Raw genomic sequence first — 22,607 nt, 5'->3', positions numbered from 1 at the left:
TCCTGGCGCCACAGGGACAGGCACGGACTGGCTACCTGACTGATCCCTAGCCTCAGCCTTGTCTAACCTTTTATGCAGGAGATTCACATTTGCATTTAAGACATTCAGCATATCCACCCAGTCCGGTGTCGGCGTTGCCGACGGCGACCTGACATTCAAACACTCCCCCTCCACATTAAGCGAGCCTTCCTCGTCAAACATGTCGACACACACGTACCGACACACTTCATACACACAGGGAAACTCTTTTCTGAAGACAGTATCCCCTTTAAGGCCCTTTGGAGAGACAGAGAGAGAGTATGCCAGCACACACTCCAGCGCAATGACCCTGGAGACCAACACAAAATGTTTTTCCCCAGCAGCGCTGTATAATATCTTATCCGCCAATTATGTGCCCCCCTCTCTTTTAAACACCTCTTCACCGTGTGTAAGCAGGGGAGAGTCCGGGGAGCTTCCTCTCAGCGTTCTGTGGAGAGAAAAATGGCGCTGGTGAGTGCTGAGGGAGAAGCCCCGCCCCCTCGGCGGCGGGCTTCGGTCCCGCTCAAATTTGTGTGAAAATGGCGGGGGCTCTTTTATATACATGTACAGTGCCCAGCTGTACATGTATATATCTTTTTGCCATGTTTTGAGTTGTTATTATTGCTGCCCAGGGCGCCCCCCCTGCGCCCTGCACCCATACAGTGACCGGAGTGTGTGCAACATTCTGTGGGCTCAAAGAGGGACTCCTGGCGCGCGCCCGAAAAGGGGGCGTGACCTAACCAAAAGGGGGCGTGGTCTAGCGGCACTGCCGCGATCGCGAGTCATGCCCTCGTTTTTCATCACTAAAGGGGGCATGACCAGCGCTCTGTGAGCCGCTGGCATGCCTCCTCTCCCTGTCTTCACAGCGTCTATTTACCGCTGCTCTGCTAAGCAGAGCAGCGATGACAGGAGCCTCCCAACTTCCCCTTCCACACCGCGGGACACTGCGGCCCGCGGGTGGGACAGCGGGACAGTCCCAAAAAAACAGGACTGTCCCGCGAAAATCGGGACAGTTGGGAGGTATGGTGTGTGCGGTGTGTGGAGCAATGACGCACAGCTGCGGTGCTGTGCGTTACCTCAGTGAAGCCGCTGAAGGCTTCTGCCGCCTGAGACGTCTTCCTGCTTCTGTTCTTCTGGCTCTGTGAGGAGAACGGCGGCGTGGCTCCGGGGGTGGACGCCCAGGACGAACCTGTGTTCACCCCCTCTGGAGCTAATGGTGTCCAGTAGCCGAGGAAGCAGATCCTATCATTTAAGTAGGTCTGCTCCTCTCTCCCCAGTCCCTCGATGCAGGGAGCCTGTTGCTAGCAGTGCTCCCTGTAAAAATAGAAAAATCCAAACAAAAATGCTTTCTAATGCAAAGAACTCAGGAGAGCTCCCTGCAGTGCGCCCATCTTCCTCTGGGCACAGTGTAAAACTGAGGTCTGGAGGAGGGACATAGAGGGAGGAGCCAGTGCACACCCAGAATCCAAAGCTTTCTTAAAGTGCCCTATCTCCTGCGGAGCCCGTCTATTCCCGATGGTCCTTACGGAGTCCCCAGCATCCTCTAGGACGTTAGAGAAATGACAATTAGGAGCTGATTGGCTGGTACTTTATCTCCGTCCACTTTATCTCCATCCAAGGCTTAGTAAATAGACCCCTAAAGTTAACAGCAATCTGCTTCCTGCTGTATTATAAGGTTGTTACTCTGATAAATGTGGCATGGCGTTTGTGCAGCGTTGCTAACATGCTTGCACATCCCACTGAGCATAACATTTTGGTGTGTGTATTTAAGACCAGGCCTGGCATACCACCTTTTCTGAGCCAAACACTAGGTTGCCTTCATTTGGCACCAACATCAGTTTGGGTTATTTGATGTGTATCAGAAAGACAGAAAGAATAGCCTATTCCCCTAAACAAGGCCAAGACAGTTACCGCTTGGTATTAATTATGGGGGAGATGTATCAAAGCTTGGAGTGAGATAAAATACAAACTAATCAGCTTCTGTCATTTTACATTCTGTGTTTAAAAAATTACAGGAGCTGATATTGGTTGGTGCTTTATCTCATTCCAATCTTTGATATAATTCTCCATATCTTTTGCAGACTAATCCATATCTACTGTACAATGTTAATGTGCAGGTAGAGTCCACATCAGGATTAAAGCTTTAGGAACCAGAGTGGCGAAAGGGTAGGGTTAACACTGCTTGTTGTTGTCACAGGGCCAGAACCCAAGTCACAATGCCTAGTCACTGACCACAGAGGCCATCACTGACATTCGGGCCAATAACGATGATGCCCTAAATTGTTTATGCTGTTCTGCATAGCAGTGGCGTGCGGTGAGGTCAGTGGCTGGTGAGGCACTACAGCCATAATGTCCGCCGAATCCTGCAGATGACCCCTACCGCCGCAGAGCCAATGCCCGCTACTGCCCCTGCGCCGATGCCTGCTGCCACCGCTAATGGCTTACAAACTCGCCCACCATCAACTGACCTAGTCCTCCGCCACTAATTTGCATCTAAGTCCGATGCCGCCACTGCCGCCAATGCCCGCTGCCTGCCTGCTCATCATACTTGTGATATATTGTACATTTTTATAGAAAAAATTATAATAATTAATGTTTGGGACTGGGAGTGGGAGGAGGACATGAATGCAATTTTGTTGTCCAGGGCTTCCATTAGTCAAATTACGCTGCACAGTAGCGCCACTTAGACAAATTACTCCAGGCAGAGCTCCCTTTTACACATTACGGCAGGTACAGCCTCCTATTACACATTACGGCAGGTAGAGATCCCTTTTTAAACATTGCGGCAGACAGCATCCCCATTTTTACACATTGCGGCAGACAGCGTCCCCCTTTTTACACATTACGGCGGACAGATTCCCCTTTTTTACACATTACAACAGGCAGCGACCCCCTTTTTAAACATAATGGCTGACAGCGTACCCTTTTTACACTCTAATGCAGACAGCGTCCCCTTTTTACACATTACGGCAGACAGCGTCCCCATTTTGCACATTACGGCACACAGTGTCCCCTTTTTTACACATTATGACAGACAGCGTCCCCCTTTTTACACATTACGGCGGACAGATTCCCCTTTTTTACACATTACGGCAGGCAGCGACCCCTTTTTTAAACATAATGGCAGACAGCATACCCTTTTTACACTCTAAGGCAGACAGCGTCCCCTTTTTACACATTACGGCAGACAGCGTCCCCATTTTGCACATTACAGCACACAGTGTCCCCTTTTTTACACATTATGACAGACAGCGTCCCCTTTTTACACATTACGGCAGCCAGCGTCCCCTTTTTACACATTACGGTGGACAGCGTCCCCTTTTTACACACTACGGCGGACAGATTCCCCCTTTTTACACATTACGGCAGCCTGTGTCCCCTTTTTACACATAACGGCAGGTAGAGCACTTTACATCCCCCCCTCTACCCTTAGGGTGTAATGTAGTGTAGCATAGTGTACTGTAGTGTAATGTAGTGTAGCATAGTGTACTGTAGTGTAATGAAGTGTAGCATAGTGTACTGTAGTGTAGCATAGTGTACTGTAGTGTAGCATAGTGTACTGTAGTGTAATGTAGTGTAGTATAGTGTACTGTAATGTAGTGCAGTATAGTGTACTGTAATGTACACTGTGACCGCAGGCCAAGAGGAGCGGGGGGGGGAAGGGGGGGTCGCTGGAGATCAGCTCAGCAGTCAACACGGGGGCCAGCCAGGAGAGAAGTCAGACTGTTGAGCACAGGGGGGACCAAGACAGAGAGCCGGGGCTGAGAAAACAGGAGCGGCGGGAAGGGATGGCCGCGCGGGAGCGCAGCACACAGAAGCTCCCGCTTGTCGGATCTTGGTACGCGAGAAGCGGCTGTGAGCAGCGGGGACATGCGGCCAATCGGAATGGAGGCATCTGGCTCTCTGCCCATCCGTCCCAGCCCACCCCCTGCCGCTGTCCAATGATTGACAGGGGTGTGCCTTCATGTGGCCTGAAGGCACAGCCCCTGTCAATGAGGCAACTGTGCTGGTGCCGCTTTCCAGTCATTTTTCAATGGGCTTTTGCAGCCCGTGACTTGGCTCCGCCCCCTGCCCGCCCCCCTCTTCAGACACTATATCATTGTCACTGCCTCCCATAGAGATTTAGCTGGAATGTCTGGTAAAAATGATGAAAATAATACAAAGTAGAATCTGTTATTTGTATCTTCTTTATATTATTTTAATCATTATGACTAGGGAGACACTGCCTCCCCTGCCTCCCCTGACTGCACGTCCCTGCTGCATAGAGAAAGAACATGAAAGGATTACAGCATGTGTGAGGGGCAGTTTTTTATTATTATTATTATTATTATTATAATAGAGAGGACAAAGTGCAATGGTAGTCCCAACATGGGCCAATTCTGCAACTTGACCTGAGAGTTGAGCAACAGAGTTGTCCCAACGGTTTCCATTAACGAGTGACCAAATCAGAGGAGTCCCAGTCAATCGGCACTTGGTTGAAGCAACCGGACCGGATCACTTCCAGTTACACTGAAGCTTGTTAGAAGCGACTGGATCATTTCCAGTTACACTGAAGCTTGTTAGAAGCGACTGGATCATTTCCAGTTACACTGAAGCTTGTTAGAAGCGACTGGATCATTTCCAGTTACACTGACACTGAAGCTTGTTAGCACAGTCGGCGTATGTCCAGTAAGGCTACTCCCTACTTCTGCACATTACATAACCAACTTACACTCTTTTACATACTCCAGACTGAAAGTAATAGAGAATCTAACATATGTAGGCGATGTGTTAATGCCAGTTCAGTGTAGGTGACGTGTTACTGCCAGCCCTGTGTAGGTGATGTGTTACTGCCAGCCCTGTGTAGGTGACGTGTTACTACCAGCCCTGTGTAGGTGATGCTGCTGGTCCTATGTACTGTAGGTGATGTGTTACTGCCGGTCCTGTGCAGGAGATGTGTTGCTGCCGGTCCTGTGTAGGTGACGTGTTACTGCCAGCCCTGTGTAGGTGACTTGTTACTGCCAGCCCTGTGTAGGTGACGTGTTACTGCTAGCCCTGTGTAGGTGACGTGTTACTGCCGGTCCTGTGTAGGTGATGTGTTACTGCCGGTCCTATGCAGGAGATGTGTTGCTGCCGGTCCTGTGTAGGTGATGCTGCTGGTCCTATGTAGGTGATGTGTTACTGCCGTTCCTGTGTAGGTGATGTGTTACTGCCAGCCCTGTGTAGGTGACGTGTTATTGCCAGTCCTATGTAGGTGACGTGTTACTGCCTGCCCTGTGTAGGTGACGTGTTACTGCCAGCCCTGTGTAGGTGACGTGTTACTGCCAGCACTATGTAGGTGACGTGTTACTGCCAGCCCTGTGTAGGTGACGTGTTACTGCCAGCCCTGTGTAGGTGACGTGTTACTGCCAGCCCTGTGTAGGTGATGCTGCTGGTCCTATGTACTGTAGGTGATGTGTTACTGCCGGTCCTGTGTAGGTGATGTGTTACTGCCGTTCCTGTGTAGGTGACGTGTTACTGCCAGCCCTGTGTAGGTGACGTGTTACTGCCGGTCCTGTGCAGGTGATGTGTTACTGCCGGTCCTGTGTAGGTGATGCTGCTGGTCCTATGTACTGCCGTTCCTGTGTATGTGACGTGTTACTGCCAGTCCTATGTAGGTGACGTGTTACTGCCAGCACTATGTAGGTGACGTGTTACTGCCAGCCCGGTGTAGGTGACGTGTTACTGCCAGCCCTGTGTAGGTGATGCTGCTGGTCCTATGTACTGTAGGTGATGTGTTACTGCCGGTCCTGTGTAGGTGACGTGTTACTGCCAGTCCTGTGTAGGTGACGTGTTACTGCCAGTCCTGTGTAGGTGACGTGTTACTGCCAGCCCTGTGTAGGTGACGTGTAACTGCCAGTCCTGTGTAGGTGATGCTGCTGGTCCTATGTACTGTAGGTGATCTGTTACTGCCGGTCCTGTGCAGGTGATGTGTTGCTGCCGGTCCTGTGTAGGTGATGCTGCTGGTCCTATGTAGGTGACGTGTTACTGCCGTTCCTGTGTAGGTGACGTGTTACTGCCAGCTCTGTGTAGGTGACGTGTTACTGCCAGCCCTGTGTAGGTGACGTGTTACTGCCAGTCCTGTGTAGGTGACGTGTTACTGCCAGTCCTAGGTAGGTGACGTGTTACTGCCAGCCCTGTGTAGGTGACGTGTTACTGCCAGCCCTGTGTAGGTGACGTGTTACTGCCAGTCCTATGTAGGTGACGTGTTACTGCCAGTCCTATGTAGGTGACGTGTTACTGCCAGCCCTGTGTAGGTGATGCTGCTGGTCCTATGTAGGTGATGTGTTACTGCCGGTCCTGTGCAGGTGATGTGTTACTGCCGGTCCTGTGCAGGAGATGTGTTGCTGCCAGCCCTGTGTAGGTGATGCTGCTGGTCCTATGTAGGTGATGTGTTACTGCCGTTCCTGTGTAGGTGACGTGTTACTGCCAGCCCTGTGTAGGTGACATGTTACTGCCAGTCCTATGTAGGTGACGTGTTACTGCCAGCCCTGTGTAGGTGACGTGTTACTGCCAGTCCTGTGTAGGTGACGTGTTACTGCCAGCCCTGTGTAGGTGATACTGCTGGTCCTATGTACTGTAGGTGATGTGTTACTGCTAGTAGGGGCACAACTTGATGGCATCCTGTATGAGAAAAATTTAGAAATCACAGGAAAATTTATTATTTAACAGCTACAAGGAAACAAACTAGTGTATATATAGGATTTCTGAACTGTAAAATAACATGGTAATTGAAATATACATTTAAAATAAATAAATATATAAATAAGTGGGAAGGAAGGGGGGGGGGGGGATTAATATATAGTTATGTGAAAAATAAATTCATCCTACAGATTTATTTGGCATCTGTTCCTGACGGTTCTCTAGATCTGCAGAATGATTCTGGGGGGGATGAGAGAGAAAGATTTTTATTATTCAATTCAAATTGTAGAATGACATGTGTAGCCCACTCTCCAGTCTCCCCCATCAGTGCCTGTCTGCTCATAGCTGATTATACATGTAATTAAAATAATTGTTACACTGTTACCCTGTTTATTACTCCTGTGTGATTTGTTCCCCCATGCATTACTCCTGTTCTGTGATTTGTTAGTCTGCGCATTACGGGGGTAATTCCAAGTTGATCACAGCAGGATTTTTGTTAGCAGTTGGGCAAAACTATGGTGGTCATTCCGAGTTGTTCGCTCGGTAATTTTCTTCGCATCGCAGCGATTTTCCGCTAATTGCGCATGCGCAATGTTCGCACTGCGACTGCGCCAAGTAAATTTGCTATGCAGTTAGGAATTTTACTCACGGCATTACAAGGTTTTTTCTTTGTTCTGGTGATCGTAATGTGATTGAAAGGAAGTGGGTGTTTCTGGGCGGAAACTGGCCGTTTTATGGGTGTGTGTGAAAAAACGCTGCCGTTTCTGCCGTTTTTTCGCGGGAGTGTCTGAAGAAACGGGGGAGTGTCTGGGCGAACGCTGGGAGTGTTTGTGACGTCAAACCAGGAACGAAACTGACTGAACTGATCGCAGTTGCAGAGTAAGTGTGGAGCTACTCAGAAACTGCTAAGAAGTGTCTATTCGCAATTCTGCTAATCTTTCGTTCACAATTTTACTATGCTAAGATTCACTCCCAGTAGGCGGCGGCTTAGCGTGTGCAAAGCTGCTAAAAGCAGCTTGCGAGTGAACAACTCGGAATGAGGGCCTATGTGCACTGCAGGGGAGGCAGATATAACATGTGCAGAGAGAGTTAGATTTGGGTGTGGTGTGTTCAATCTGCAATCTAATTTGCAGTGTAAAAATAAAGCAGCTAGTATTTACCCTGCACAGAAATAAAATAACCCACCCAAATCTAACTCTTTCTGCACATGTTATATCTGCCTCCCCTGCAGTGCACATGGTTTTGCCCAATTGCTATCAAAAATCCTGCTGCGATCAACTTGGAATTACCCCCTACACCATACTTACCTACTCTCCAGGAAGCTGCGGGAGGCTCCCGTTTTTTTGGGGTAGCCCCCCGCACCCCCGGAAGAGTGGGCAGGTCTCCCGCATCCTGCTCGCACCCTAGTGATGCGAGCAGGATGGAGAGATAACCTCCGGCATTCGCGGGTCCGTCGGGTGGAGAAGGGGTTAAAATGACGCTAATCGCGTCATTTTAGCCCCGCCCCCTTCCCGCGGACCCGCGAATCGCGCCATTTCCCGATGCGGGGCGGGGCTTAGTGATGTCACAGCCCGCCCCCGAAGGCACCTGCAGCGTCTCCTCTCCGGGCTTCTCCCGGAGAGGAGAAAAACAATGTAGGTAAGTATGCCCTACACCTGTACTGTGATTTGTTCTCTCATGCATTACTCCTATACTGTGATTTGTTACCCTGCACATTACATCTGTACTGTGATTTGTTACCCCACGCATTACTCCTATACTGTGGTTTGGTACCCCATGCATTACTCCTACACTGTGATTTGTTCCCTACGCATTACTCCTGTACTGTGATTTGTTACCCCACGCATTACTCCTATACTGTGATTTGGTACCCCATGCATTACTCCAACACTGTGATTTGTTCCCTATGCATTACTCCTGTACTGTGATTTGTTTTCCCACGCATTACTCCTATACTGTGATTTGTTTTCCCACGCATTACTCCTATACTGTGATTTGTTACCCTGAGCATTACACCTATACTGTGAATTGTTCCCCCATGCATTACTCCTGTACTGTATTTTGTTGTCCATGCATTACTCCTATACTGTGATTTGTTCCCCCACACATTACAACTATACTGTGCTATGTTACCCTGCGCACTACACCTGTATTTTTTACCTCATGCATTACTCCTGTACTGTGATTTGTTACCCCATGCATTACTCCTGTACTGTGATTTGTTACCTCATGCATTACTCCTGTACTGTGATTTGTTACCCCAGGCATTACTCCTATACTGTTATTTGTTACCTCATGCATTACTCCTGTACTGTGATTTGTTACCCCAGGCATTACTCCTATACTGTTATTTGTTACCTCATGCATTACTCCTGTACTGTGATTTGTTACCCTGTGTATTACTCTTGTACTGTGATTTGTTACACGGTGCATTACTCTGATTCTGTGATTTGTTACCCTGTGTATTACTCTTGTACTGTGATTGATCTGTGCAGAATTAAACCCTTTCTCTTACTGTGATTGATTTGTACCTAAGATTTGTCTATTTCTGTTTCAGATGACATCTTACCAATATTTGCCTATCCTCACTCACTGGGAAAGTCAGTCACTGGGGGCTATGTCTACCGCGGATGTCAAATGCCCAATCTCATGGGACGCTACATCTTTGGGGACTTCATGAGTGGGTAAGATCAACTGGGCCTAGATGGCTGTACCTCTCCAATGTATTAATACTTCCCATGGTGTCACCCACAGGAGAACATTAACACCTACAGTAACAGGACATTGCACCTCTTGGTGACAAACCAGTATGACACTCTTCCTTGGATTAACACAGACAAAGGGACATTGACTATAACAGTAATAGGATATTGTCCTTTGTATTGATACAGATATAAGTACACAGCCCCTCACAATGGTAAAGGCAGAAGGACAATGTCCCTCAGTGATAAAGGCAGAAGGACAGTGGGCGAGATGTATTATAATGGAATGGCTCTGCCGCTAGAGCACTTCCTGCCTCGCCTCATTACCGAGGCAAAGCAGGAATGAACATCGACAAGATTGTATTAACATCTTGTATGCCGAAGAAGGGGAGTGAAAACTCCCCCCTCCGGAGATCGCTGCCTGAGCACACAGCACATCAGCTTAGTGCTGAAGCGTTATGTCTCCCTACCCAGCCTGTTCCAGTGCGCATGTGCAAGATCTCGCTACTCTTGCGAGATCTCACATGCAGCCGGGAGCAGGCACTCGCTACAGCCAGGGACAGAACTGTCTCTGCTGTGAAGACAGGGCAACGACTCCTTCAGCTGCCAAAACCGATAGCTGCAGGTGTCGGAACGGTCAGTGTAACTGACCATTCATACATTGCCCTGCATATTGGCATGCTGTCTTTTAGATAGCAGCACCGAAATAGACAGGGGTGCATAGGTCCCCTGTCATGTAGCACACACCGCCACAGTCATACAAGGGGGGAAGCGGTATCAGCGTACATAATGTACGCTCTTTCCCTATATCGACCATTCATACGTCTTCCCCCAATGTCCGTCAGTGATAAAGGCAGAAGGACAATGTCCGTCAGTGATAAAGGCAGAAGGACAATGTCCGTCAGTGATAAAGGCAGAAGGACAATGTCCGTCAGTGATAAAGGCAGAAGGACAATGTCCCCCAGTGATAAAGGCAAAAGGACAATGTCCCTCAGTGATAAAGGCAAAAGGACAATGGTCATTCCGAGTTGTTCGCTCGCTAGCTGCTTTTAGCAACATTGCAAACGCTAGGCCGCCGCCCTCTGGGAGTGTATCTTAGCTTAGCAGAATTGCAAACGAAAGATTAGCAAAATTGCTACTAAAAAAATTCATGCAGTTTCTGAGTAGCTCCGGACCTACTCCTAGATTGCGATCACCTCAGTCCGTTTAGTTCCTGGTTTGACGTCACAAACACGCCCTGTGTTCGGCCAGCCACTCCCCCGTTTCTCCAGACACTCCTGCGTTTTTACCTGGCACGCCTGCGTTTTTTTAGCACACTCCCTGAAAACGGCCAGATTCCGCCCATAAACACCCACTTCCTGTCAATTACACTACGATCACTCGAGCGATGAAAAAACGTCGCTCGAGCTTGTGTAAATCTACAAAGTTTTGTGTGAAAGTACTTAGCGCATGCGCGCTGTGTACCATGCGCATGCGCATTTTTGCTGTTTTTTTTACTTAATCGCTGCACTGCGAAAATCGGCAGCGAGCGATCAACTCGGAATGACCACCAATGTCCCTTAGTGATAAAGGCAAAAGGACAATGTCCTTCTAGTGATACAGACAGAAGATTGCGTGGATTCCTACAGTGACCTAGGGGTTGATTCTATTTCGGAGTGGGAGAAGGGACCTTCTGACGTATCTAGGGGAGGAGACACGTCACCAGGGGGAGAAGCTACGGGCGAACAGGGTACCCGAAAAGTACCCTCGCGGGCTCGCTTCGCTCGCCACGCTTCGGGCTCGGTGGCTCGCTCCGCTCCGCTTCGCTCGCCACCTGATTACTAAAGGTAATAGTTGGTGGCGTGGATAGTAGAGGAACTATCCCGCTGGCGTAGCTCCTCCCCCTTGTGTCGTAACTCCTCCCCCAGACGGAAAAGGTCCCTTAGCCCACTTGATTCTAGCATCTACCGTGACCTAGGGCCACACTGTCATCATATTACATACTATTAATCTGCAATATTTTTTTTCTCCATTTAACTTTCTTGCTCCAGGCGCCTTATGTCGCTAAAACAGGACAAGGACGGACAACAATGGCATTACACAGAGATCTGTATGGGAGCGGCCCAAACCTGCAACTTTCCCAAACTAATCAACAGCTACTACCCCTATATTATAACATTTGGAGAGGATGAGGCAGGTAACACATTATATGGGGTAATAAAAGCTACAGTATAAGGAGGTGTTATAGTGAGTAATAAGAGGTGTTATGGAGACAGGTTATATGTAGTAGGTGGATTAGGAGTGGATTTGGAGGATCCAAATCAACAAGGACACAAGTATTCTGCAAGTACTCTTGTGTCACTTGCCAGGGCAACACAAACAATCAAAGCTTTCTGATGTTGTAAATACAAGGCTGAAAAGCACATAAAGGAATATTACGGGGATTTGCTGAATGCAGTGTACAAACCAAAGCCACCTGAAGGTAGACAGTTGTGAATTACAGTAACCCTTCCTCTTGTTGCTTACAGCTTTCATGAAACCAGTGTTCTGTTCTCTTCTTTCTCTAATCTGAAAGCTGACATTATTGTGGGGGCCAGAGCACATCTGATATTCATCCATCATGTCATGCAAAGTGTGCCTAATGGTGTGTACACACGGTGAGATATTTTCTTACGATTTTGACTATATAGTCAAATTCTTAAGAAAAGTTAGTGCAGATCGCAAGGTGAAAGTCACCTTGCGATCCCGATGCGCGGTCCCGCGTGGTCGGCATTGCAAGCCTAGATAGGCTGTGCAGGCAAGTCAGTTTTGACTATCTCTATAGAAGAGATGTCAAAATTGACACTTAGCCAAAAACGCACATAGTCCGTATCGCAAGCACATACTAAGTGTGCTTGCGATACTGACTATGTGCCGACCTGGCCCCTGTCGCATAGTGAGAATCGGGCATAGCCCGAATCTCACCGTGTGTATATGCCTTAACACATCTGGAAACTGTGTAAATAAATATGTACATATATATAGGGCCTGATTCAGGAGGTGCTACCGCTACTGCGTACATGGAAGCAGCAGTGATAGCACTAATATGATCCAAGCTGCATCCAAGGATGCATTGTTGGATCATCTGCGACCCTATCGGCTGGCTGCGTGACCCATGAGGTCACACAGGCCGGTTGTCGCAGGAGCTACCAAGAGGCCAGGAAACATACATCCTCAGACGGAGACTCTGGCCTCATCTCTCCCCTGCAACGGCAGAGATGCACCTCCGTTTGGAGAAACGGAGGCTGTCGCTGGCCCCTAACGGAGTCTGTCAATCACTGACAGTCTGATGCTGCCTTGGGTCCGCCGTCACAGACCCATACTGCACATGTGCAGCACTGAACATTGGTGTATGCACAAAGTACCGAACATAGGGGGTCATTCCGAGTTGTTCGCTCGCTAGCTGCTTTTAGCAGCATTGCACACGCTAGGCCGCCGCCCTCTGGGAGTGTATCTTAGCTTAGCAGAATAGCGAACAAAAGATTAGCAGAATTGCTAATAAATAATTCCCTGCAGTTTCTGAGTAGTTCCAGACCTACTCACAGATTGCGATCAGCTCAGTCCGTTTAGTTCCTGGTTTGACGTCTTTCCCTGACACGCCTGCGTTTTTTAGCACACTCCCGGAAAAGGCTCAGTTACCACCCAGAAACGCCCCTCTCCTGTCAATCATTCACCGATCAGCAGAGCGACTGAAAAGCGCTGCAGAATCCACAGCAAATCTGCTAAGTTTTTAGTTAAATAACTAAGCGCATGCGCCCTGCGTGCCTTGCGCATGCGCAATTAGCAACAAATTGTAGCATAGCGAAAATCGGCAACGAGCGAACAACTCGGAATGACCCCCATAGGCCCATAGTGTAATAATGGTTTATTAATCATTTCTTTTCTCTTTCCAGGTGAACTGTATTTCTTGTCCACGGGGACCCCGAGTGCAGCAGTGGCAGCTGGCGTCATGTATAAAATAGTGGACCCATCAAAGTAATAAATGTCTTATCTATTTACTGTATGAATCAGTGCTGCAAGTAAGGGGAGAGGTTCCTGTAAGAATGTAATCACTGGACGGGAGAACAAAGGAGAACTCCAACCAGGGAGGGTTCCCTAGCTAGGCCTGCCCAGTAGTAGAAGGATGATGTGGTGTCTCCCTTATATTCCACACTGTAACTTTGATATTACGGTTTTCTATTCCCTAAAATGAATGTCCTCTAGATTTGTTCGGGAAGACTAACATCTGTGTAAGTAGTGATGCAGCAGCGGTATAGAGGGGACAGTGGGGTGTTACCTGGAGGGCACCATCGTAAGATCTCCTTTATTAATTATTGAATGAATATGGGGCTTATTTATTAGGGGCTTTCCTCTTTTACTTAGCAACTATACTTCAATCATGCAGAAACTGCAATTTCCACATGATTTAATTATAGTTGCTATATAAGAAATGCCTAACAAGATATATTAGTGATATCCTCTGCATTAGGCAAACTGACACAGGATCCACAGTCCCCATTATTTGATCCCTCCCCCATTGGCGTTTCTATCATGGGTGCAATGTGTGCTGGGCACACAGGCCACTGGGTCCAGGAGGGGCCCACACCGCACACACTGCACCCATGTTGTTTTAATACTTACCTTTCCGGAGTCCCACAACGGGCACTGCAGCCACAGCAGCAGTGGCAAAAATCATACCCAAAATGGCCGCTGCGCAGTAGGAAATTTGTCTCCGGACCATAGTGGGTGCCATGTTTCTGGAGACCTGTGCATGCACAGTAGACTCCGGCACATTAAAAAAAATAAAATTGTATAATTTACCTTTACTGACAACATTGATAGACCAGAAGATCAGTATTTCAGGTACTTTGTAGCCTCTGTTCCGCAGGGCAGTAACTAGGAGTGTGCAGAGGTGGCACCATCAATCTCCCAGTGGCACCTGAATTTGCCATGTGCCTTAGGGCACTCCGGGAGCTCAGCTTCCCTGGCTTGTGGCATCCAGTCCCCCACTCACATGTACAAGGGTCGGGGTTGGCCAAGTTGCATTGGTGCCCTGTTATGGCTTTGCTGTCCTTGTAAGACTTTTTTGTGTAATAACCCTGATAAATTATTTATAATTGCAGTGAAATTAAGCAAAAAGAAATTATACTTTTCCGGGGCTTCCACGGCCGCCAACGATAAATAGGCCCTTCTCCACAGTAATAAAGAATATCTGGGGTAATCTTTGGCAGACGTGTATTATGGCCGTTACATTTTCATGATCTGAACAGTCTCTATATGTCTGTCTCACAGGAGAGCTCCCCCAGGCAAATGCCCCCTGAGCCCTCAACCTGTGCCTGTGAGAGGAAAACTGATAGATTTCTATCCAAGGCAAAGTGAGTAATAATTTGCAGCTCTGTGTGAGCAGATAGATGCTTCTGTATATTATGTGTGTTTTGGGGTATGATGGGTTGATGAGGCCTGATGGTGGTTTGAAGTGTGTAACATGAGAAATTCAGAAATGAGTGACATGGGTCATTTACATAGGCATTGCACAGTCAATTTTCCTTTATATTCCTAACTTTATCAGACTTGGCTGTGATAGACCAGCTGTAGGATTTTCTGTAGCTCAGGGGTTCAGAATACTACTGCCTCTCCCCCAGTGGAATAAATTATTTGTACTTGATAATGTTACATTGAAGCATTTCATATAAGTGCTGAAGATAAGTATTGGTAAACACGCGCTAACAACTTTGCTTGTCTGGCCAGACATGCTTAGAGAATGACATTTTGCTATCCCTAATGCACACTGAGTGTGAAATAACACTACATAATAATCAGATAATACAGAGATCATAGTTGCATATATCTGCAGATATAGGGTTAAGCCCCCAGGCCGAACGGCAAGGCGTATCTGTCACTGGGGGTCCCTAATACTAGGTTTGGGTCCAGGGTGTGGGACCCCATCATGTCGGCACAGGCCGGCTACCCCAGGGCAGCACACAGGTGAAAAATAGTAAGGGTTAATAAGAAGCACATAAGTGCTATGCAAGTGAGATGTGATTAAAATAATACAAAAATATATACAATGTGATAGGGAAAAACATAAGTGTTAATAAAGTGTTAGGGTGTGCCAACCTGAAGCAGCCCAGCCATACCAACACAGGGAAAATCACACCCCAAACCCACCCCATAAATAATGACAAATATGTCTGGGTCTAATAGCCGGTTCCGGTATGGATGGTCGTCCATGTTATGGTCGACAGTCATTAGGTCGACCACTATTGGTCGACATTGACATGGTCGACATGGACACATGGGCGACACATGAAAATGGTCGACACATGAAAGGTCGACACATGAAAAGGTCGACATGAGTTATTTAACTTTTTTTTGTGTCGTTTTTTGCGTAAAGTGATTGGGAACTCCAATTAGTGCACGGCGTCCCCTCGCATGGCTCGCCATGCTTCGGGGAAGGTGCCTCGCTCCGCTACCGCTGCGCTCGGCACAGATTACCTTTCCAATTGTAGTCCACGTGGATCGTGAAGTATGGAAAAGTTCCCCAAAAGAAAAAAAAGTTAAAAAGCTCATGTCGACCTTTTCATGTGTCGACCATTTTCATGTGTCGACCATGTGTCCAGGTCGACCATGTCAATGTCAACCAATAGTGGTCGACCTAATGACTATCGACCATAACATGGTCGACCATCTGAAAGGATACCCTAATAGCCCAGTGTAAGGCCACATGATATGGCTCCTACAGTATCTGAGAGCCAGCTTACCTGGAGACACCCCTAATTTCTCCAATGGCACTGTGGAGTCAGCAATTCCTCCTAATGCGGACCCATCCATGCCTCTCTGAAATACAACGCACATTTATTGGCAAGCTGCTCAATCAGATTGTGATGTCACTCAGGTGCTAAAAGGGAGGGATAATTCTGGGTAAGAAAAAAACATTTTGCTATCCCTAATGCACACTGAGTGAGAAATAACACTACATAATAATCAGATAATACAGAGATCTTAGTTGCGTATATCTGCATCACAATCTGATTGAGCAGCTTGCCAATAAATGTGCAATGCTTAGAGAATGGTTTGCTACCTCTTATTTGGCAATGCGACTTTCAAATTGTAGTAAAAGTGGGAGTATTATTGTCTAATACTCCTTTTATTCCGCCTGAGGTGGGTTGCACCCAGGAGCCTGACACAGATGCTTCCTGGCTGTGACCCGCCTCAGGCTTCTCTTCGCCTCTGTTTCCAACCTGGCATATTGCCAGGTTGGTGACGTCAGCGGTGATGCGGTGGGGGCGGCACTTAGAGATCACACAATCTCCAAGCACCACCCGTCCACACAGAGTGAACGGGAAACGGGTCCATTGATCCGGCTTCGCGTTTACACAGCACAGCGAGGTGGGTTGAACAAGTGTTCAACCCTGCTTGCTACCCGAGCTGGAATACTGGGTCGCTCGACCCGGATTATTATTTTAACTGGACCCTTTTACACTGCACAGTAACACGGGTTATGCGCGCGCTTGAGCAATAACCCGTGTGCAAAGCTGGTGCTGTAAAAGAGGTATAATTGTCATGCCATTAAAAAAAAAATAGTTTCTCTAACGTCCTAAGTGGATGCTGGGACTCCGTAAGGACCATGGGGAGTAGCGGCTCCGCAGGAGACTGGGCACAAAAGTAAAAGCTTGAACTAGCTGGTGTGCACTGGCTCCTCCCCCTATGACCCTCCTCCAAGCCCCAGTTAGATTTTTGTGCCCGAACGAGAAGGGTGCATGCTAGGTGGCTCTCCTGAGCTGCTTAGAGTAAAAGTTTATTTTAGGTTTTTTATTTTCAGTGAGTCCTGCTGGCAACAGGCTCACTGCATCGTGGGACTAAGGGGAGAAGAAACGAACTCACCTGCGTGCAGAGTGGATTGGGTTTCTTAGGCTACTGGACATTAGCTCCAGAGGGACGATCACAGGTTCAGCCTGGATGGGTCCCGGAGCCGCGCCGCCGGCCCCCTTACAGAGCCAGAAGAACGAAGAGGTCCGGTGAAATCGGCGGCAGAAGACGTTCCTGTCTTCAACTAAGGTAGCGCACAGCACTGCAGCTGTGCGCCATTGCTCTCAGCACACTTCACACTCCGGTCACTGAGGGTGCAGGGCGCTGGGGGGGAGCGCCCTGAGACGCAATAAAAACAGAAATACCTTAGGATGGCAAAAGAAATACATCACATATAGCTCCTGGGCTATATGGATGTATTTAACCCCTGCCAGTTTTCCAGAAAAAAGCAGGAGATAAGGCCGTCGTGAAGGGGCGGAGCCTATCTCCTCAGCACACAAGCGCCATTTTCCCTCACAGTTCCGCTGGAGGGACGGCTCCCTGACTCTCCCCTGCAGTCCCTACAGAATCAGGGTAAAAAACGAGAGAGGGGGGGCACTATTGGCAGCTAAATTATAAACAGCAGCTATAAAAGGGAGTAACACTTATATAAGGTTATCCCTATTGATATATATATAGCGCTCTGGTGTGTGCTGGCAAACTCTCCCTCTGTCTCCCCAAAGGGCTAGTGGGGTCCTGTCCTCTATCAGAGCATTCCCTGTGTGTGTGCTGGGTGTCGGTACGATTGTGTCGACATGTATGAGGAGGAAAATGATGTGGAAGCAGAGCAATTGCCTGTATTAGTGATGTCACCCCCTAGGGAGTCGACACCTGACTGGATGGTTGTATTTAAAGAACTACGTGACAATGTCAGCACTTTACAAAAAACTGTTGACGACATGAGACAGCCGACAAATCAATTAGTGCCTGTCCAGGCGTCTCAGACACCGTCAGGGGCGATAAAACGCCCGTTACCTCAGTGGGTCGACACAGACCCAGACACGGATACTGAGTCCAGTGTCGACGGTGAGGAGACAAACGTAATGTCCAGTAGGGCCACACGTTACATGATCACGGCAATGAAGGAGGCATTGAATATTTCTGACACTACAAGTACCACAAAGAAGGGTATTATGTGGGGAGTGAAAAAACTACCAGTAGCTTTTCCTGAGTCAGATGAATTAAATGAGGTGTGTGATAAAGCGTGGGTTTCCCCCGATAAAAAAGTGCTAATTTCTAATAAATTATTGGCACTATACCCTTTCCCGCCAGAGGTTAGGGCGCGTTGGGAAACACCCCCTAGAGTAGATAAAGCGCTCACACGTTTATCTAAACAAGTAGCGTTACCGTCTCCTGATACGGCCGCCCTCAAAGAACCAGCGGATAGAAGGCTGGAAAATATCCTGAAGGGTATATACACACATACTGGTGTTATACTGCGACCAGCAATCGCATCAGCCTGGATGTGCAGTGCTGGAGTTGCGTGGTCGGATTCCCTGACTGAAAATATTGATACCCTGGATAGGGACAGTATATTACTAACTATAGAGCATTTGAAGGATGCATTACTATATATGCATGATGCACAGAGGGATATTTGCACCCTGGCATCAAGAGTGAGTGCTATGTCCATTTCTGCCAGAAGAGCGTTATGGACGCGACAGTGGTCAGGGGATGCGGATTCCAAACGACATATGGAAGTATTGCCGTTTAAAGGGGAGGAGTTATTTGGGGCCGGTCTATCGGATCTGGTGGCCACGGCAACGGCCGGAAAGTCCACCTTTTTACCCCAGGTCACCTCTCAGCAGAAAAAGACACCGTCTTTTCAAACTCAGTCCTTTCGTCCCCATAAGTACAGGCGGGCAAAAGGCCACTCATTTCTGCCCCGGGGCAGAGGAAGAGGAAAAAGACTGCACCAGGCAGCCTCTTCACAGGAGCAGAAGCCCTCCTCTGCTTCTGCCAAGTCTTCAGCATGACGCTGGGGCTTTACAAGCGGACTCGGACACGGTGGGGGCCCGTCTCAAAAATTTCAACGCGCAGTGGGCTCACTCGCAAGTGGACCCCTGGATTCTGCAGGTAGTATCACAGGGGTACAAACTGGAATTCGAGACGTCTCCCCCTCGCCGGTTCCTGAAGTCTGCTCTACCAAAGTCTCCCTCCGACAGGGAGGCAGTTTTGGAAGCCATTCACAAGCTGTATTCCCAGCAGGTGATAATCAAGGTACCTCTCCTACAACAGGGAAAGGGGTATTATTCCACGCTGTTTGTGGTACCGAAGCCGGACGGCTCGGTGAGACCAATTTTAAATCTAAAATCCTTGAACACTTACATAAAGAGGTTCAAATTCAAGATGGAGTCACTCAGAGCAGTGATAGCAAACCTGGAAGAAGGGGACTATATGGTGTCTCTGGACATCAAAGATGCTTATCTCCACGTCCCAATCTACCCTTCTCACCAAGGGTACCTCAGGTTTGTAGTACAAAACTGTCATTATCAGTTTCAGACGCTGCCGTTTGGATTGTCCACGGCACCTCTGGTCTTTACCAAGGTAATGGCCGAAATGATGATTCTTCTTCGAAGAAAAGGCGTTTTAATTATCCCTTACTTGGACGATCTCCTGATAAGGGCAAGGTCCAGGGAACAGTTAGAAGTCGGAGTAGCACTATCTCAGTTAGTGTTACGTCAGCACGGGTGGATTCTAAATATTCCAAAATCGCAGCTGATTCCAACGACACGTCTCCTGTTCCTAGGAATGATTCTGGACACAGTCCAGAAAAAGGTGTTTCTCCCAGAGGAGAAGGCCAGGGAGTTATCCGAGCTAGTCAGGAATCTCCTAAAACCAGGCCAGGTGTCAGTGCATCAGTGCACGAGGGTCCTGGGAAAAATGGTGGCTTCTTACAAAGCGATTCCATTCGGAAGATTCCATGCAAGAATGTTTCAGTGGGATCTTCTGGACAAATGGTCCGGATCGCATCTTCAGATGCATCAGCGGATAACCCTGTCGCCAAGGACAAGGGTGTCTCTTCTGTGGTGGCTGCAGAGTGCTCATCTACTAGAGGGCCGCAGATTCGGCATTCAGGATTGGATCCTGGTGACCACAGATGCCAGCCTGAGAGGCTGGGGAGCAGTCACACAGGGACAAAATTTCCAGGGCTTGTGGTCAAGCATGGAAACATCTCTTCATATAAACATTCTGGAACTAAGGGCCATTTACAATGCCCTAACTCAAGCAAAACCCCTGCTTCAGGGTCAGGCGGTATTGATCCAATCGGACAACATCACGTCAGTCGCCCACGTAAACAGACAGGGCGGCACGAGAAGCAGGAGGGCGATGGCAGAAGCTGCAAGGATTCTTCGCTGGGCGGAGAATCATGTGATAGCACTGTCAGCAGTGTTCATTCCGGGAGTGGACAACTGGGAAGCGGACTTCCTCAGCAGACACGACCTTCACCCGGGGGAGTGGGGACTTCATCCAGAAGTCTTCCAAGAGATGGTAAACCGTTGGGAAAAACCAAAGGTGGACATGATGGCGTCCCGTCTCAACAAAAAACTAGACAGATATTGCGCCAGGTCAAGGGACCCTCAGGCAATAGCGGTGGACGCTCTGGTAACACCATGGGTGTACCAGTCAGTGTATGTGTTCCCTCCTCTGCCTCTCTTACCAAAAGTACTGAGAATCATAAAAAGGAGAGGAGTAAGAACTATACTCGTGGTTCCGGATTGGCCAAGAAGGACTTGGTACCCGGAACTTCAAGAGATGCTCACGGAGGACCCGTGGCCTCTACCTCTAAGAAAGGACCTGCTCCAGCAGGGACCTTGTCTGTTCCAAGACTTACCGCGGCTGCGTTTGACGGCATGGCGGTTGAATGCCGGATCCTGAAGGAAAAAGGCATTCCGGAAGAAGTCATCCCTACCCTGATAAAGGCCAGGAAGGATGTAACCGCGAAACATTATCACCGCATTTGGCGAAAATATGTTGCGTGGTGTGAGGCCAAAGAGGCCCCTACAGAGGAATTTCAACTGGGTCGCTTCCTACATTTCCTGCAAACAGGACTGTCTATGGGCCTAAAATTAGGGTCCATTAAGGTTCAAATTTCGGCCCTGTCGATTTTCTTCCAAAAAGAACTGGCTTCTCTGCCTGAAGTCCAGACATTTGTCAAAGGGGTACTGCATATACAGCCTCCTTTTGTGCCCCCGGTGGCACCTTGGGATCTCAATGTGGTTTTGGGGTTCCTAAAATCACATTGGTTTGAACCACTCACCACTGTGGAATTAAAATATCTCACATGGAAGGTGGTAATGCTGTTAGCCCTGGCTTCAGCCAGGCGTGTCTCAGAATTGGCGGCTTTATCTTATAAAAGCCCTTACCTGATTTTTCACACGGATAGGGCAGAATTGAGGACTCGTCCTCAATTTCTCCAAAAGGTGGTTTCAGCGTTTCACGTGAACCAGCCTATTGTGGTGCCTGCGGCTACTAGGGACTTGGAGGACTCCAAGTTACTGGACGTAGTCAGGGCCCTGAAAATATATATTTCCAGGACGGCTGGAGTCAGGAAATCTGACTCGCTGTTTATCCTGTATGCACCCAACAAGCTGGGTGCTCCTGCTTCTAAGCAGACGATTGCTCGTTGGATTTGTAGTACAATTCAGCTTGCACATTCTGTGGCAGGCCTGCCACAGCCAAAATCTGTAAAAGCCCATTCCACAAGGAAGGTGGGCTCATCTTGGGCGGCTGCCCGAGGGGTCTCGGCTTTACAACTTTGCCGAGCAGCTACTTGGTCAGGGGCAAACACGTTTGCTAAATTCTACAAATTTGATACCCTGGCTGAGGAGGACCTGGAGTTCTCTCATTCGGTGCTGCAGAGTCATCCGCACTCTCCCGCCCGTTTGGGAGCTTTGGTATAATCCCCATGGTCCTTACGGAGTCCCAGCATCCACTTAGGACGTTAGAGAAAATAAGAATTTACTTACCGATAATTCTATTTCTCATAGTCCGTAGTGGATGCTGGGCGCCCATCCCAAGTGCGGATTGTCTGCAATACTTGTATATAGTTATTGTTACAAAATTCGGGTTATTATTGTTGTGAGCCATCTTTTCAGAGGCTCCTTCGTTTATCATACTGTTAACTGGGTTCAGATCACAGGTTGTACGGTGTGATTGGTGTGGCTGGTATGAGTCTTACCTGGGATTCAATATCCTTCCTTATTATGTACGCTCGTCCGGGCACAGTATCCTAACTGAGGCTTGGAGGAGGGTCATAGGGGGAGGAGCCAGTGCACACCAGCTAGTTCAAGCTTTTACTTTTGTGCCCAGTCTCCTGCGGAGCCGCTACTCCCCATGGTCCTTACGGAGTCCCAGCATCCACTACGGACTATGAGAAAT

General features: G+C 48.4%; 1 protein-coding gene across 1 annotated transcript in view; it reads left to right on the top strand.

Annotated features, from left to right (window-relative positions):
* LOC134949205 (HHIP-like protein 1) overlaps positions 1-22,607 on the top strand; it is a 104,744-nt gene that overhangs the window by 80,631 nt on the left and 1,506 nt on the right. Inside the window, exons 5-8 of the mRNA XM_063937655.1 lie at positions 9,236-9,362; positions 11,411-11,556; positions 13,292-13,373; positions 14,670-14,752. Coding sequence (XP_063793725.1) covers positions 9,236-9,362; positions 11,411-11,556; positions 13,292-13,373; positions 14,670-14,752 — 438 coding nt within the window. The remainder of the gene's footprint in view (positions 1-9,235; positions 9,363-11,410; positions 11,557-13,291; positions 13,374-14,669; positions 14,753-22,607) is intronic.

Source organism: Pseudophryne corroboree, chromosome 8 (genome assembly GCF_028390025.1).
Source record: "Pseudophryne corroboree isolate aPseCor3 chromosome 8, aPseCor3.hap2, whole genome shotgun sequence".
NCBI lineage: Eukaryota > Metazoa > Chordata > Amphibia > Anura > Myobatrachidae > Pseudophryne > Pseudophryne corroboree.
This window is presented reverse-complemented; position numbering and strand designations above follow the sequence as displayed.